The sequence below is a fragment of the Garra rufa genome, chromosome 18 (assembly GCF_049309525.1).
Source record: "Garra rufa chromosome 18, GarRuf1.0, whole genome shotgun sequence".
Classification (NCBI taxonomy): domain Eukaryota; kingdom Metazoa; phylum Chordata; class Actinopteri; order Cypriniformes; family Cyprinidae; genus Garra; species Garra rufa.
The window spans coordinates 25,629,920-25,648,725 of NC_133378.1; the positions used below are offsets into that span (position 1 = coordinate 25,629,920).

The 18,806-nt window shown below is 35.1% G+C and overlaps 1 protein-coding gene across 1 annotated transcript; it reads right to left on the minus strand.

The window, feature by feature from the left end:
- Positions 1 to 8,792: 8,792 nt before the first annotated feature.
- LOC141290581 (uncharacterized) lies at positions 8,793 to 18,260 on the minus strand. Its single transcript, XM_073822699.1, has 9 exons — positions 18,242 to 18,260; positions 12,273 to 12,299; positions 11,819 to 11,872; positions 10,627 to 10,801; positions 10,052 to 10,155; positions 9,641 to 9,812; positions 9,323 to 9,429; positions 9,046 to 9,214; positions 8,793 to 8,930 (listed from the first exon to the last, which is right to left on the minus strand). Exons 1-9 carry the CDS (start codon positions 18,258 to 18,260, stop codon positions 8,864 to 8,866), a joined length of 894 nt encoding a protein of 297 aa, XP_073678800.1. The 3' UTR covers positions 8,793 to 8,863.
- Between the last annotated feature and the right edge of the window lie 546 nt (positions 18,261 to 18,806).

The window sequence follows — 18,806 nt, forward strand, 5'->3', positions numbered from 1 at the left end:
GTTTTCAAACTAAAATGAGGTCTGCAGCATATTCAGAAGTCAATGATACGCAGAGTGAATGTGGGCAGCCATGCCCAGGGGCATCAGAGAGGGGGTAATATTGGAACAATGTACAGTAGCAGGGGCTCTTGGCTGATTTTGCGACCCCTTCCCCCCCACTGAATGTTGTCAGTGCACAGTAGGGATGCTCCGATCGATCAGCCAGAGATCGGTATCGGCCGATAATCCCATTTTATGACTTTATCGGTATTCACTAAACTTGGCTGATCTCACAAACCGATCACAGTTTTTTATTATCGTCAATAGAGGTGAGGACGTACATGATTTCATTTTGTTTCATTTCATTTTAAACGGACAAAAACTGAGACTTCTTGAAAAGGAACTTTTGTAAACAACATAATGTTCATTCTGAATGGTCATTTTTGTAGTGTGGACGGAGATCATTTCTGAGGCTACGTTTACACTAGTGCATTTTCATTTTATGCTACGGTTACTCCTGTTGTTTACACTACTCCAGCACTTTTGACCCTCTAAAACAGAGACTTTCGAAAACCATTTTAGTTTGAAAACTCCGGGGTTGCGTTTCAGTGTAAACGGACCAAAACGGAGACTTTTGAGAACAATAATGACGTGGCTGCCCACATTCGCTCTGCATATCCTTTACATCTGTGTAAACAATAACATCATGCTCATTTGGTGCGTCTCATGTTGGAGGCTCATTTAAGAAAAGCAACCATAACATTGAAAGTAAGTAAAGAAATCACAGTATTTTTAAACCCCAAGGAATAACTGTAATTTTTTTTACAGTTACTTAAACATCTTTGATGTAGCCGAAATGGTCATGTAAATGGTTTAGTTTTTTTGTAGACAGAGATCAACGCAGTGAAAATGCCAGTGTAGACAAGGATCGTTTTTATTTAAAATGTCATTTTAAAATGAAAACGCACTAGTATAAACATAGCCTGAAATGCAACCCCGGATTTTCAAACTAAAATAGGGTCTGCAGCATATTTTAAAGTGTCTGTTTTAAGGGCTGAAAATGTTGGTAGTGTAAATGACAGGCGTAGCAAAAGTTATGCGTTTTAAAACGAAAACACATTAGTCTTAACGTAGCCTAAACTCAACCCTGTAGTTTTCAAACTAAAACGGGGTCTACAGCATTTTTGAAAGTCTTAGTTTTTGAGGGTCAAAAACACTGGAGTAGTGTAAACGATAGGCATAACCGTATCAAAAGTTATGCGTTTTAAAACAAAACTGCACTACAGTAGTCAACATTTGTGGATCAAAACCTTTCATCAAAGTTGTCCTAAAAACAAAACAATACCCATTTTTTTTGTCTTAGAACAAAACATTCTTAGAACTTTTTTGATCCACTTCAGATGTTGACTGCAGTGTAAATAGGGCCTAGATGGAAGTCTTTCAAGGATATCAATATGTTGACAAGACATGTAAGATTTAAAGTCTTATTTTTAAGCTACACTACGTAACTTTTTTTGGTTTAAAATCAAATATGAGCGAGTACCTCATAAATCCATCTTCCAAAACCGTGTTTTTGCATTATTATTATTTTTTTTTTACTTTGTCATCAGATTCATCCATGCAGAACAGCCAGTGTGAAGTTCATCTCATGTATGTACAGAGAAATATGTTCTGCAACAGGTAATGTAGTTTATTCTTTAACCTTTAGAGCACCAAAAAAAGTAATTGAATGTAGGTTTAAAGTAGAAAAATCACACCTACTCTGAGTGGAGAGTGAGATGAGTGTACCTGTAAACAATAACAGACAGAGACAGAGGTTTTTGCATTTTTTCTCATACACAAATATACATTTTAATTGCTTTTACCAAAATCATCTTTCATTATCAAACTTACTTGTAGCAAGAACCAACCAGGTTGCAAATGCCTTGTAAAGAATAGTAACATAATATAAAATTATATTATATACGATAATATAATAATTATAATATAATATGGGTACAAAAAAATGCCATACCTTGCTGCTCATTCTTCTGGTTTTTCAATAGGGAGTGTTACAGGACAAATAAATAAAGAAACAAATCATTAATCCTGTAAAAACCCACAATTATTTGCCATTGCTAAAAGAGGAAAACACCCCTCATTGAATACTACTGCAAAACATTTTAAGTAATACATTGTAGATAATATATATATTTAACAAAAAAATAAACTCACCCAGTCTTAATTGATGATTGTGCTATTGAGAATATTTATTCCACTGTATTTGACCATCACTAAATGCAGGAGCACAGTTAGTGTCTACACAAAATCATCTGTGCTCTCCTTTCTCTTTTTAAGCAGGTGGGCTCCTCCCGGACCATCTTGCAGCATCTCTGTTATCATCTGATCTCCCTTCTTTCTCCTCCAGCACTCCACCCATCTATGTCCTGAATAGAGATTATTTGCTGTCTTGTCTAAAACTTTCTCTTTTGTTCCTCACTTGAAGTATTTCCCGATAAAGAAACAGAGAAGGTGAGATTGTCAGATGTGATATTTGATCATATGTTCCATAAATTAGAAAGATAAAACACAGCAATTGTAATCCAACAATACACTTTACACAATAAACAAGGTCATAGAAAGAAAAGGCTTCAAGCTTTTCATTTGACCCCCTTGCAGACAGTGGTCCTGCAGGAAAGTAGATATGGGTTGATTTTATTTCATAACACTTTTGTTATGATTTACAGACTGGTTACTTTGAACAATTTGAACAACATAATTACATTTTTCTTTTTTACAACCGCTGAGACCCATTTGGCCCAGCAGTAAGTTTCATTCAAAATGCAATAAAACACTTTACAGTATATATGTCTCAAATCAACACATTCTTCCACAACACTAGCAAAGCTTGTCAACTAGCAAGCACACTTTCTCATTCATAAAACAATGACCTAAAAACCCACTATCAACAGGTAGCATTACACAATGTTTTCTTTCTGTCCAAAACAACAATGACAGCTCTCTACTGTTTAGAATTCATTCACTGCAGTGTATGTTACACTCTCCATGTTTACATTACAGTACAAAATGATTCCAAGTTGTCCTGTTTTGTATATATGATAATACCCAGTATTATCTTCAATTTGCTTGCAGCTGCCTGTTTAATCATTTGTTTGAATTCTTTATTCAATATTTTGCTTAGGTCTATTTCTAAATTCTTAAAATCTCTAGGATCTCAAAAATGAAAATAGTTATCTTACCTAAGCACTCCCTAGCATAAGGATTGATTGGATGAGAATCAGGATGCATCATAATAATAATAAAAAAAATTATAATAATGACAAATGTATTTGAAGCAAAAAGACATGTTAAATTAAAAAAATGCATTGCATTAACAGTGCTTTCATTTCAGTGCATTGTATTTTCAGGACTTGCATTTTAAGGTTGTATGTTTAAGCAACAATAATGCAATGTACTCATATTTCACACATTTTCATAATTAATGATTGAGTAGTCCATGTTTACTCTCCAGAGTTCACTTGTGAAATATTCAGTCTATTCAAAAATATGATCTATCCACCTTTTTCTTTTAGCCATTTGTAAATTATTCTGGCTTCCGTTCTCATTCGCGTCCAGCTACTTTTAGCTTGTTTTGCTGCTTGATATTGCAAACTGGTGTGTCTTACCATGTTATTTTAAGGTAGGCTGTTATCAGGGATTAAATTGGGCCGGGGCCGTCCGGGGGTGAGCCCCGGCACATAGATTGCAGGACTCGACACGTCATTAACGCTGCACAAGTACCCTAACCAGATTAAAACATCAAAAACAAAAAATAACACCAAAACGCAAACCAAAATCACGACACTCTACCACATGAACAGCTAATTCAATCGCATGTGAATAAATGCAAATATTCCCTATAAACACAGAGTAAAGACCCTAGCTATGTTTCCATCCATAAATGCGAATTTAACTTATGCGCAAAACTGGAACATCGCATAAACATTTGCACATAAAGCAGCGTTTCCAACCAACAAGACAAAGAGAACAAAGTCATCACTTGCTGACAAATTTCCACTAAATATCACTAATAAAACTAGGATAAGTCACTGGAAATAATAATTTTCATATAAATATAATTAATTGAAGGGATCAGTGAGCATTTTACTTTTACTTTTACTTTCGAATTCGGCGTCAATTGATTGAATGGACGACAACAAAACAGTACGACTAACTCACTTAGTCTATATTAAACACAGAATTATTTATTTATTAAAAAAAATAAAATAACTGTTAAATAACTTACACAAAGTGTAGCCTATTTATATATAAAAAAACAGGCCTACTGAAAATCAGCAAACACGGTGGAATAAATAAGAACTGAATGTTCTTCCAATGAGATTCCAAAATCACCTTTTAGATAAACGGCAACAGTCAACAGGCCTTTTTAAAATCCAAAATATAATCGACTCCGGCCGCGGATCTGTGATGCGACTGTTGAGCAGCCGTGTTCAGTTTTTAATTGCACTGTTTCTCTAACTGAACTAAATGATTTTTATTACTATTAAAAAATCAAAACGTGGTGGGCAAGTGACGAAACTGGTGAAGGAAACATTTCAGAATGACCAATACAACATTTCTGATGCTGTGAGACAAGATGGGTCCGCTGGTTAGTAGAGTTATCCCGTTCTATCAGTGCAGAGTCTCATGATTTTATATGCATGGAGGAATTTATTCGGTAAAAGTCTTTCCATCGTAGTTTATGCGCATTTATTCTTATCGGATAAAAAGTTTATCCTACTTAGTTGTGCGCATAAGTGTTTTTATGTGCATTTTTAGAATTTATGCGCATTTTCGCGTTTCCATCCAGAGATTTTTATGCGATATTCCAAAATGCGCATAAAAATAGGTGGATGGAAATGTGATGCGTTCCTGGCGTCGGCTTCCTTTTAAATATGTTTAATGATTGCGCCTGATGCGCCCACGCCCGCTCCGTCAGGCAGATGAAAAAATAATTATTGATTACCAATTTGAATCAGTACATTATAATGAAAACAATACCTTAAAGTGGCATCTTTAAACCGGTGAACCCCTTTAAACTTTTCAGTCCAAGAATTAAGTAAATGAATGCATTCAAACAATAAGTTCAAAACGGCTCTACAGAAAAGAAAAAAAAACGGCGGATTTCATGAGAGATTGTGGAGAATCATTCAGCGTTCAGTTCTATTTCAGCAGCAAAAATAATTTCAAAGACAGCTAACCCAAAGCGTATTTCAGAGCAACCAGAGGATTAATTGCTGAATAATTTGTTTTGCAATTCGTCTTGAACAAATCAGTTGAGTCAAAGTTTCATTATCCAATGCACAAACATCTGATAAATCAGTCGAATCGAACAGCGAATCGTCGAACAACTCATTCATTAGACACTTGCCGTCACCTACTGGTGTTTTAATTTGGTTTAAAAGTATAATCCACCCCATAATTGTGTAATTTAAAAAATACTTAAAACAATCTCAACAATACTCTCAAAACAATCCTAACATTATTTAATTCAGTTGTTCATATTTCATATTATGTAATAGAATTTATAGATCAAATGTAAGAATTTTAAATGAAACATGAAGTATTAATGAAGTTAGGGGGAAATATAAATGTAAAAAGAAATTCACTTGAATTAAATAAAAAAAGTGCAGATTTATGTCACAGCCGATAGCTGATATTATATATATATATATATATAGCCTGCCACCATAGAGCCCCCCCGCATAACAAATCCCAATTTAACCCCTGGCTGTTATCTCAATTATGAACCCACTTGTTTTAGTGCAAAGTTTTACCGTTTACTGCACATTCTTCTCCTTATTTCCCTGTAGCGGCTAATGAACCGGAAGTTTCACCCACAGTCATATGCCGAGTTCAAGGCAACCCGTTACCCATGTCTTTCCAACCTTCTACCCGTGAAAGTGCACTGGAGCGGCAGTCAAACCCGTGACTTCCCACCGGTAAACTCGTAGATCGTAGACTCCCAGTTCTGAGCTCTGAAGTTACATAGTCCGGGAAACAGCAATGACAGCCCCTATGGGTGCGGTGTTTATATTAAGTGGTACACGGTGGAAAAATAGACTTTAGGACAATATAACGTTGCAATCAAATTAATAACAATATAATCAAAATAATTGCGCTCAGGCAGTTTGGCGTGACTTGCCTGGAATGCTACAAAGTCGTAAGTCGTACGTGGTTTGAATTCTTAATAGTTTCACGTATAGGCATGTAGCATTGTGGAAACATGAGGTTTGGAAGGGCCAGATATCTATTATTGTGGAAAAACATAAAGAGTTTATTCACTATGAGATTCTGCAAAACAGAAACAAGATGATTTTCTGTTAAGTTAAGTGTGTAAATGAAGGGCATGCAGTGGTTAATATCTGGGTAATTCCTAGTATCCAATAACATTTTGGCTCAATAATTCTTTGAAAAAAGTGTTTTTCATGTTTTTAGCATTCTACCAAAAATAGTGACTTGTTTAACTATTAGGAATACATATTGGCCAAGCTCAGGGACTCAAAAAATAATAATTATGGGTAGATTGTTCAGACACTGGCTGTGAAAATATTCCACCCTGTTAGGGATATATTAATAGTTATCACAAAATGTTAATAATGTAAATAGAAGCATAAGGTGGAACACCAGTATTAACAGGTTCTAAACAGGGATGAGATTTCCGGCATTGTCCTGCATTGTTTGTTTGTTTGTCCGTATAATAGCTACAATTATCTCTGTTACATTTGATTTGATACCTTTGTTTGCGGCTGTGACTTAAAGACCTGCACATGACTGATGTGCATTTCATTTTCTCACAACTTTTTAAGATGTTATTTAACGTATTTAAGACTGCGCTTATGAGGATACCCGACAAAACAGCATTAAACATTTTTTTTTTTTTTAATATCTCCCCGGTTTTTTTCCTCCAAGCTTGGATTCTGGAATTTCCAAGCAGGTTTTTTTATAATTTCATTGTTTATATTTATTGTGGAAGGTGTGTAAAATATTATTTCTGTTTAAGTGATAAATAAGACCTAAATATATAATTTAAGCCATTTCGTATAAATACGTGACTCATTTTAGAGAAAATATGAGTAAGTGAATCATAGAGACAGAAAAGTCACTGTATAACATTCTAAAAATGAGGACATTTTGCTTACAGACGACAGAAAGATGCAATAAGAAAGAGATGACAAACTGAAACTGCAGCAAGAGGCTGAGTGACTCACTGGTCTTGCTTCTGTCAGGGAGAAAGCCAAATGTTTTACTCGAAACAAGCAGTGGACATAAAAGTAAATAACTTTACCATGATAACACATCCATAACATTTCCCACTTATCTTTTAATAAGATTCCTACACCTGCATAAATAATTGTGCAAAAGACAGAAATAAACTTTACAAGCAAGATTGTAAAGCTGATGAACCGAATCAGTGAATGTGCAGCCTACATAACTTTGGGATTCCTAGAAATGTCCAGGCAAAATTCTGTCATTAATTACTCACCCTCATGTCGTTCCAAACCCGTAAGACTGTCGCTCATCTTTAGAACACAAATTAAGATATTTTTGATGAAATCCAAGAGCTTTCTGACCCTGCATAGACAGAAACGCAACTACCATGTTCAAAGCCCAAAAAGGTGAGGTGCGCTCAGCTGCTCAATTATGTTATAAAAAGATCTATTTAACCTACACAAATCTTTTTAGAATTTCTACAACCTGGTTTTCTGTTTGCCCAGTCGCAATACTGAAAGGAAATTATTTGAAAGTATCTGAATTTTATTTATACAGTAAGCCAATATAAATGAACAAGAAGTGTGCACAAGTGTGTTTATATGGAGGGATCATCATCATAGAACGCTTCAATTTCTTAAAGGGGTCATCAGATGCCCATTCTCCACTAGTTTATATGATTCTTTAGGGTCTTAATGAAAAGTCTATAATATGCTTTGGTTAAAAATTCTCCATAGTAGTGTAAAAAAACACCCTTTTACCTTGTCAAAATCAGCTCTGCAAAACATCAACTCACATTATTGTATGGTCCTTTAAATGCAAATGAGCTCTGCTCGCCCCGCCCCTCTCTGGCTGGGATGATGAGGCATGATGTTTACTTTAGCTGCATTTAGCCGCGTTTAGCAGTGAAACTTCCCAACAAGTACATAATCAAGAAAGGCCATTTGCAAAGATGCATAAAAAACCCTTATACTCACTTCTGCTCAACATCGGCACGCATATGTAGATGGGAATCGGCGCTTTCACTTTAAAAACGAAAGTAATGTTAAACCTCTGCGTCTTCAGTGGCTTAGATGTCGGGGGTAAATGACGACTGCTATATTCATTATTACACCTCAATCGCTCAATCTGAGACATTCTTGTCTGCACCTGAGTCAACACAATGGTGATCGGAGTTGAAATATTTGAGCTCAGTGAGCGCGGGTCTAAGGTAAGGCACTCATGTCAATCTACTATCGTGGGAGCGTCCTCTGTTGAGAATGACCTGATTTTAAAAAGGGGATATTCCTTTTAAAGATTAAAAAATACCACTGGGTGGATTTTTATTATTGTAGGGTGGTTGTGTTCAAACAGCTGTTCAAACAACATGTAAAAGTTAGTTTTGCATCCGATGACCCCTTTAAAAAGCATTTTACAACACAATCACAACATGAATAGAGGCTAGGAAGGATAATGCAATCTAAAGTTTATTGTTATTTTTGTTTATTTTTTCCATTTAATCTAACACTGCTATCTAAGCTCAAATTGAAAGCTCCGTCTCACAAAAGTTTAATATTTGTCAGCAGTCAGGTTTGCAGCCTCACTTGTGAGGTCTGAGAAGATGTGGCTCCTGCACAAACATGTAGCAGACCTTTTAGTCCTCACAGATCCTTCCACCATGCTGATCATTTACACATTCAATGTCCTGTAGTGGCTCAGATCTGCAGAACGAGAGATGAGATGACTGTTAATCATTAAAAATTACATATAAAATCTATATTTTTTAATCTCTCTCTCTATATATATAATAAATTAAGAAACATTGTTAAATCTTACACTTGATTGTTTCCAGTCTGCAGTACAGGGGTCCCACTAATGGTTGCGACCTCAGTGGCGACAAGCTGAGGGCAAACCTGTAGTGGATATGTTTCTGTGTTCAACGACAGTGTCTCATTGTCGTTCAGCTCACTTGGATTAACTCGGTCAAACAAGGATATCCAGCAATCTAATAGAGGAGAACAGTAAAATTCCTTTCAATTAAGATCAAAATATCATCACAATGTCTATAGTAACAATAGAGCTAATAAAAAGCAGATGGAATGAAAACACATACTTCGACGGCAAAACCTCTTTGGACATGTGAAACGGACCTTGTAGTCCTGACACCACCATCCATTTAGTGGTTTATTCACACAAGCAAAGCCCTGTGTTGCATCATATCTGCAGAAACAGAACACTTAACATTATTTACTAAATCTTTTCAACAAAGCTGTTTAAAAAGTAGTTTAAATTTGCTTTGTTCCATCCATAGAAAATAACTGCACAACTGTATATGCAAGAGTGTTTTAAAGCCCTGTTCCCATAACAAAGCACTTCTTCTTAACACAGAAATGATCAATATTTGTTTTATATTATAGAGAATATGACATACATATGAAAATTGTTTCCAGTCGGCAGTACAGGGGTCCCACTAATGGTTGCGACTTCAATGGCGATGGGCTGAGGGCAGACTTGTAGTGGGTATTTCATCAGGATTAACAACAGCGTCTCAATGTCTCCTAGTCTACTAGGGTCATCTCGGTCAAACCAGCGTGTCCTACATCCTAAAAGAAGACGACCAGCTGAGTAAATATAATAAACTCATAAACTTTAAAATCATTTACAAGTGAATTTTGTGCTTTGATATATTTTGCTACTTTGTACTTTATATAATGTATATAATCAAACATTTTTTATATAATAGAAGGCGAAGTTTAGACTGGTCTCTTTAGTAACTCAAGTGAAAATATTTCAGTCTGATTTTCATAATCAGTTGCTGTTTTTGTTTGTAAATGTCACTCACTTGAACACCATTCCTCTGGGCAGGTAAAGCGCACCTTGTAATCAGCACATTTCCTTCTTACTTGGTTTGCGTTTACACAAGAAAATCCAGTTGTTGGATTATATCTTCAGAAAAACACACAAGATCACTTTTACAGTTGAGGTCAAAAGTTTACACCCCCCTTTCAGAATCTGCAAAATGTTATTTTACCAAAATAAAAGGGATCAAACTAAATATTGTTTATTTAGTACTGACTTGAATAAGATATTTCACATAAAGGCGTTTACATTTAGTCCACAAGAGAAAATAATAGTTGAATTTATAAAAATGCACATCCCCTTGATTCTTAACACTGTGTTGTTACCTGAATGATCCTGAATGATCAGCTGTTTTTTTTTTTTTTTTTTTTTGTCTACTGATAGTTGTTGAGTCCCTCTTATTTTGTTAAAATAATTAAAAATTTTTTGCAGATTCTAAAAGGGGGTGTAAACTTTTGACTCTAACTGTACATATGCAGTAAAACTTACAGTAAAACAGTATTCTTTGTATCTTGGATCAAAATATTACCAGAAGCACATGTCCTGTAAAAACCTTACACTTGAAAGACGTTTCCTGTTTGAGACGCTGGTTGGCCAGAGACAGTCTGAGCCTCTATTCTGATTGGATTTGGACATATTTCTCCAGGGTATGCATTAAGAAGATCAGCCAACAGCTCGTAGTCTCCTTTCCCACTTGGGTCATCACGGTCAAACCACTTGGTTATACAACCTTCTAACAGAATAAAAAAAAAAAAAAATGTTAAAATAAATAATAATCAAGGAAGACCAGATAAGAGTCTTTTAGAATTTAGAATAAGATCATGATACATGAGTAAACTTAACCAAAATTTAAATAAGGAGTGTTTACATCATAAAACCATTTTCCAAAACCATGTTTTTGCCTCACCCCAAATTACTATGATAAACCTTTCATAATTATTTTTTATTAAAAGCTGTTGGGATTGATTTCTCGAGACTTGAATGCAAGGGCTTAAAACTTACTTTTGACAGGCCTGACTAGCCAACCTGGCAAAATGGATTGCTCCAACGTCTGGATTGTATCCTCAGCAACTGAATCTCAAAGTGAAAAGAATTTGCAAGCAAAAAAAGAGAAAGCGTCAGTAAACATAAGACAGCATCACATTTGTATGGAATCTTGTTTCGGCCACAGAATAAATATGTAATTGCGACTTTATCGCACAACTCAAAATTGTGAGATATAAACTTGCATTTCTGAGAAGAAAAGTCTAAATCGTAAGCTATAACTCACAATTGCGAGAAAAGAGCTGTGTGATATGAGTAATTAATGATTAATTCTGCAATAATTTTTTACACTTGTTATCCTGTGGCAGAAACAAGCGAAGATGTCTAGTCTGGTTGTCATAAACATTTTTAAAGTCTAACATAAATAGTGTACATTTATTTTAGTTATCAATAATGTGACACTGATTTGGGCAAATGGCTTGTTTAAGATTTGAAGCTTTAAAGGGTTAGTTCACTCAAAAATGTAAATTAGCCCATGTTTTACTCACCCTCAAGGCATCCTAGGTGTCTATGCCTTTCTTCTTTCAGACAAATCCAATTGGAGTTATACTAAAAAATGCCCTGGCTCTTCCAAGCTTTATAATGTATTGGATTTGTCTGAAAGAAGAAAGTCATATACACCTAGGATGCCTTGAGGGTGAGTAAATCATGGGCTAATTTTCATTTTTGGGTGAACTAACAACTAACAACTTGACTGGAGACTTACCATTGACTGGCCGAACAATGGCTTGGTCCAATGTCTGGCCTAAATCCACAAAAGCTGAATCACAAAGTGAAAAAAAATTGCAAGCGAAAAGGGAAAGCGTCAGTAACTGTAAGAAAATATGCATCGAGTTAGCACAGCATCACATTTGTAAGGAAGGCTGTTTCAGCCAGAGAATTAAAATAAAAAAGGAAATTGCTACTTTTATCTCACATCACTTAAGATACAAATTACTTATAAATGTAAAACTATTATAAATTGACAATTACTTTTTACATTTTTAAATCCCATGGCACAAGCTTTCATACTAACCAAGCACCTTTTGCCAACAGATTAAAGCAAAGCACGACTCAAGTAATTAACCTTCCAATAACTTGCAGTTTATTCTTAAACCGCTGAAGTGCCAAAAGTAACAGTGTAAAGTGTAGGTTTAAAGTAGAAAAAAAATCACACCTACCCTGAGTGGAGAGTGAGATGAGTGTACCTGTAAACATTTACAGACAGATACAGAGATTTTTGCTTTTCAAATATCTTTAATTGCTTTTACCAACTACAAATCTTTCATAATCAAACTTACTTGTAGCAAGAACCACCCAGGTTGCAAATACCTTAGAATGAATGGTAAATAAAATACCATTAATAATATAATACAATACAATACAATACAATACAATACAATATAATATAATATAATATAATATAATATAATATAGATGGAAATGAAATGTCATACCTTGCTGCTCATTCTTCTGGCTTTTCAGTAGTGTGTCTAATAGAAATAAATAAATAAAACTGAAGCAATAAAAATTATTGTCTGTAAATGTAAAAATCATTAATTATTTGGCATTGTACTAGTACTAAAGTACTAAATTAAATAAATATAAACAAATTCTATAAACTTACTCAGATTTACTTGATCATGCTAGTAAGAATCTCTCTCACATACTGTAATAAACTATATTTGAACAGCACTAAATACACAACATCATCTGTGCTCTCCTTTCTCTTTTTAAGCAGACGGGCTCCTCCCAGACTGTCTAGCAGCAGCATTTGTTAATTGTTCTAATTTCTCTTCATTCACCTCCAGCACTCCACCCATCTTTCTGACATTTGATCGTACCACATAAATGAGAGAAAACACAGCAATTGTAATCCTGCTGTACAAACCAAGTCACAAGAGAAAATGACCCATTTCTCACAGCAGTTCATTTCACATTCAAAATGCACTTAAACTATCAAAACACTCCAAATACACTTTAAATCACATTCTTTCAAAACACAAGCACACTTCTCATAAAACAATTACATTAAAAACCCAACTAACAACAGGTAGCATTACACAATGTTTTCTTTCCTATTTTTACACAAAAATGACAGTCGCTATTTAAAAAAAATTGCAGTAGAGTTACATGGTTAAATTACTGTACAAATTTTTTCCTAAATTTTCCCATTTTGTATAGATAATTAAATAGCAAGTATACTTTCTCTTTTGTCTCGTACGTCTGCAAGATGTCAAAGATCACTTGATCTGGAAAGCATCTGCTGTGTACAAACATCTGACAGATAAGTAAGATGTCAGTTTTACATACATTCTAAACCATAAACATCTTAAAGACATGTAATATACGTCTATCTGACATCTGATAGAAAACATCCTATAGACGTATTGCAGATGAGCAAACACTAAAAAAATTTGTCTTCCAGATGTAAATGCAGACATCAAATAGATGTCTCCGTGATGTATGTGTGCTATCAGAGTAATTTGTTCAAATTCTTTTCAAATATTCAAATATTTTGTGCACTTCAAAAGTCTATTGTTGATTTTAAAATCATGTCTGTGGTACGTCTTACCTCTTTTGCACTTTTGAAATTTTGTACTGCATCTTTACGATTTTTCACAATCTCAAAACACTTTGTAGCTTGGTTCAATCAATTTACATTTTATGTTTCAAAAAGCAAATTAATTGCTGTGGAATTCCACTTCCTGCAACTCATAAACAGGCGAACCTTAATATGCAGATTACGCACTCTTTCAGTGACTAATAACACAACGTAACTACATAACACAGCAGATGTTTTTATAATTAAGATATTCATTATCAATATTACACTATTAGCAATTAGGCATTTGAAAAGTGCAGGATTCTGCGATTATACTAAAAAAGAATTAAGTCTTGTTAAATCATGAAATAATGCTTCACCAGTTGTCGCCTACCACATTTAACATGATTTAACATTTAATGATTTAATTTCAGCATCACCATTATTGCATGAATGCTGCCTAAGCAGCAGGTTTGTTGATATTCAGACCAATTGATAGTGATAAACACAATTTTCCCTGATTTTTTACATAAATTTAACTTCTCCATCAACACAGTAGTGGTGTTCTGTTCCTAACCAAACATGTTTAAACTAATCATCTGGAGTGAATGATCTGATGAATTATTTGTAAAGAGAGTTACCCACTTCGTTCCTGAAAGCATGCTTGAACTAATTGCTTAGAGCAGTGGTTCTCAACAGATTGTTTTCACGTTACGTCATCAATCCGGAAGTCTGCCATTGTGGTGGCACTGAACATAAACAGTGCCATTGAACCGAATGGAATTTGTCCATGGGCTTGGCGGAAAAATGAAGAAACTAAAGTAATTCACTATGTTGGGATAAGAAATAGAAGAAAGGGTAACACTTTATTTTAAGGATCAGGAATTAGACAGTAATTAATGACTAATAACTGCATTTGTAAATGCCTAGTTATGGATTTGTATGCCATTACAAGCTATTTATAAGGCCTTTATTGGCTGTTGTCTTATGTTGGTCTTATAGACCCTTTATATTTGTTTCTGTCTTAACAGTGTACTAATTAGCTAAACATAAAACAAACTAATAGCTTGCATTGTGTGAATCACAAACTGTATAAGTTCTCAGTACACTATGTGAATGTGTAGCTTATAAGTATGAAATAAATATAGAATAGGAATTTCATCAGACATTTAAATTAACAGAAAAACACTTTTACACAAAAGCAGTCTTCTAGCAGTTGTTCCATACTAATAAATGATTAATAAACAAAATATTCCCCATTCCCTTCATTTATTAATAGCTAACAAGCACATTTCTCACTAATAAATGCTGTATTACTTCAGATTATGTTCCCTATTCTAAAGTAGAAAAGAGACATGAAAGATTGCAGTGAAGAATTCTGTCTTTATTGTTTGATGGTTCAACAAGAGAACAAACTACAGATGAGACACATCTGCAAACTTTCATGTCGCTTTTCTGCTTTAGAATAGGGAACATAATCTGAAGTAATACTGAATGTATTAGTGAGAAATTTGCTTGTTAGCTATTAATAAATTCAGGGAATGGGGAATATTTAGTTTTTAAAGCATTTGTTAGTAGGAACAACTGCTAGAAAGACTTTGCTTTTGTGTAAAAGTGTTTTTCTGTTAATTGAAATGTCGGTGATGAAATGCCTATTCTATATTTATTTTATACTTATAAGCTACACATTCACATAGTATATTGAGAACTTATAAAGTGTGTAATTCACACAATACAAGCTATTAGTTTGTTTTATGTTTAGCTAATTAATACACTGTTAGGACAGAAACAAGTATAACGGGTCTAAAAGACAAAAATGGCCTTATAAATAGCTTGTAATGGCATACAAGTCCATAACTAGTCACTTACAAATGCAGTTATTAGTCATTAATTACTGTCTAATTCCTGATCCTTAAAATAAAGTGTTACCGAAGAAAGAGATGTCGGGTCATCAGTCCGTGAAAAAGGAGGCAGATCGTACGGATATTTACCACTTATTACAGGGTTTGACGATATAGACTGCCCTAAGGCCGGTGCAACTCGTACATTCACTGCACTGCATTCATGTTCCAAAATGTCATTTGTGTGGAAATATTTTGTTGTTATTATATTTAGTCTGCAAAAGGCCGTTAAAAGAGGCCAGAAATGCTGAAGACGGACATAAAAAGGAGAAAATACTGTAGCAGGCAGATCAATCTCACGGTTAATGATGTACAAAATACTGGAAGAAACTCCTAAATAATAAATTGGGTGTAGGAGTTTATATAAATGTAGCTCTGAGGGAAACTGTCTGTTTTCAGAAAAGTTTACATTGTTTTCTTTTCAATTAACATCTAATGCAGTTTGTCAAACTGTAACTCCCTTTCTTGCTTACTAAGTCCTCTATATGATTTAGCAGCTTCCACATATTTTTTCCATGGTTTAGACATCATAAATTAGTAGAACAATGTTCTTAGTAGTACATTAACCATGCAATCCACTGCTGTTTACATCCAAGTATTGCCAAAATGGCCATGTATCCGGGTAACTGACCAAAATGTGATATAGGTGCAAACCCTCTCTTCCAGTCCTTGAGTACCGACACTCTGCAAATTCTCTACACAGTGTGAAAAGGTGTTGGCCCCCTTCCTTATTTTTTTTCACAAGTAAGCACAACATGCAGTTTTTGAAAGAAGTTTTTTTTTTATTTTGAAGAGAAAACTAAATCCAAACCCACATGGCCCTGTGTGAAAAAGTGTTTGCCCCCTAAACTTAATAACTGGTTGGGCCACCCTTAGCAGCAACAACTGCAATCAAGTGTTTGCAATAACTTGCAATGAGTCTGTTGCAGTGCTGTGCAGGAATTTTGGCCCACTCATCTTGGCAGAATTGCTGTAATTCAGCCACATTGTCTATGGGCGATACTTGCAAGAAAATAACAACATGCAGTAAACAGTAAACGGTAACTGTTTGCACTACAAACCAGTGTGTTCATAATTAAGATAAAACATTAGAATAATATGGTAAGACACACCAATCTGCAATATCAAGCAGCAAAATGAGCTGTTTTGTTCAGCTAAAAATAGCTGCAGAGGAGAAAGGAAGCCAGACCCAATGTACAAATGACGGCGCCCACTCTTACGGTAAAAATAGAGTGGATATGTTCCATTCAAAAGGCATTAAAAAGTGTGGGAGACGTGATTTAAATGGTATTTATTTACAAAGGTATTTTATGTCACACTCCCCACTTCTCTATTAAGATTCATCTGTGTGTGAAAATGCTGCAGGCAATGGCTCAGCGCAAATCCGTCATGAATGAATGTTTCGAAGTTAAGTAAACGTCAACAGATTTCCCATGTTCAGGAAGTAGAAAGCAAAGAACACTGTGTAGAAACCATATCAGTCTGAACACAGTTCCGGAACAACGGAGCTGATTATCTAAATCAGGGGCCTCATTTATAAAACTTTCTTACGCACTGATTTGATCTTAGAGTGTTAGTACGATCAAATCCACGTCAAAGTACAGACTTATAAAAACCGTCTTTGACGTGGAAAAGTACTTCTCTCCACGTCAGATTCCACCTTGGCGTACGACCGTTTCCTTGTGGTAATGCCTGGTATTGCAGATAGTTTAGCCTTACTATAATTTGATTTCTTGCACTCCTTTTTTCTTGCCATTGTCACAGAGTTTTTGCTTTAGGAATGAGCTCATTTTATATGTTAATTAATTAAGCAGGGGTGATTCGACGGCGGAACATTCGGCTGCACACAATTCCACGATCATTTGTGATTTATAACCGAATGACTGGCGTAGTCCTACGCATGGATTTCGTGGTACGATCGTTTTCTTTGAATCGCTCTTACGATCAAATCAGAAAAGTGCTTAGATAAAATCAAGGATGGTTTCTACGCAAGTCTTTATAAATGAGGCCCCTGGTGTGTTAATAAGAGAGTCATGCAAAATAAGCAGAGCGGTGGTACTGGAATTGAGAACCACTGAGTTATGCTACACAGACTGGCTTACACATAAACAAGCACAATACACAGGTCATGTGTATCAATGCACCAGTCTCTGACCTAGTTACCATTGAGGGAGAGTCAGTCGAGGATGTGAATGGTTTCACGTATCTGGGTAGTGTAATTAGCACTGATATTGGAGCCCAAAAAGACATCAAGGGGCGAATAAATAAAGCAAGATGAGCGTTTTGCAGACTCAGAACCATCTGAAATTCTAAACCGCTAAACCTAATTTTTAAAAGTTGTAAATAAAACATTTTTTTTTTTTTACATGAAAATACGATTTACATGAGTTTGTTTCTTTATATTCAGCATAACACTTGAACCTTAACTTCCCAAAAATGAAAAGTCTGTCATTAATTACTCCTGTTGTTCCAAACCCGTAAGACCTTCGGTCATCTTCAAAACACTTCAAAATCCGAGAGCTTTTTGACCCTGCATAGACAGCAACGCAACTACCCCATTCAAGGCCCAGAAAGGCAGTAAGGAACTGTTGGATAAAGTCGTCATTTTTGTTTTCTTTGTGTGAAAAAAGTATTCTCGTAACTTCATAAAATTATGGTTGTACCACTGGTGTCACATGGACTATTTTAACAATGTCTTTATTACCTTTCTCAGCCTTGAACATGGTAGTTGCGGTGCTGTCTATGCAGGATCAGAAGGCTTTTGGATTTCATCAAAAATACGTAAGGTCTTATGGGTTTGGAAGACATGAGGGTGAGTAATCAATGACAGATTTACATTAATGGGTGAACTATACCTTTAATACATAAACATCATGTTTAAAGTTTACAGTTACGTCAGAAGGATTTGTGTAGTGTGAGTGTTTCATTTAATGCATTACAACATCAGAACATCGAGAATCTCAATAAATAACATCAGAGATGTTTACATTAGAATCTTTTTACTCATCTTTCAAGAAAACTCCTACAGCCATCAGGGTTGAATTGACATGAAAAGCCACCTTTTTTAGAAGACTTTTGGTTTCAGCCTGCTAAACACCGAACTCCCACGTCATGTGGGAGATTTTTATACACTATTGAGACAGAACTGGATTCCTCTGCAATCTTTGAAACACAAAAGAACAAACTGAGTGGTGCAGTAGGTTGTACGACATTACAAATTAGCAAAAGAAAAACCACCAGCGTGTGTGATCATGCTTTAAATCCATTTC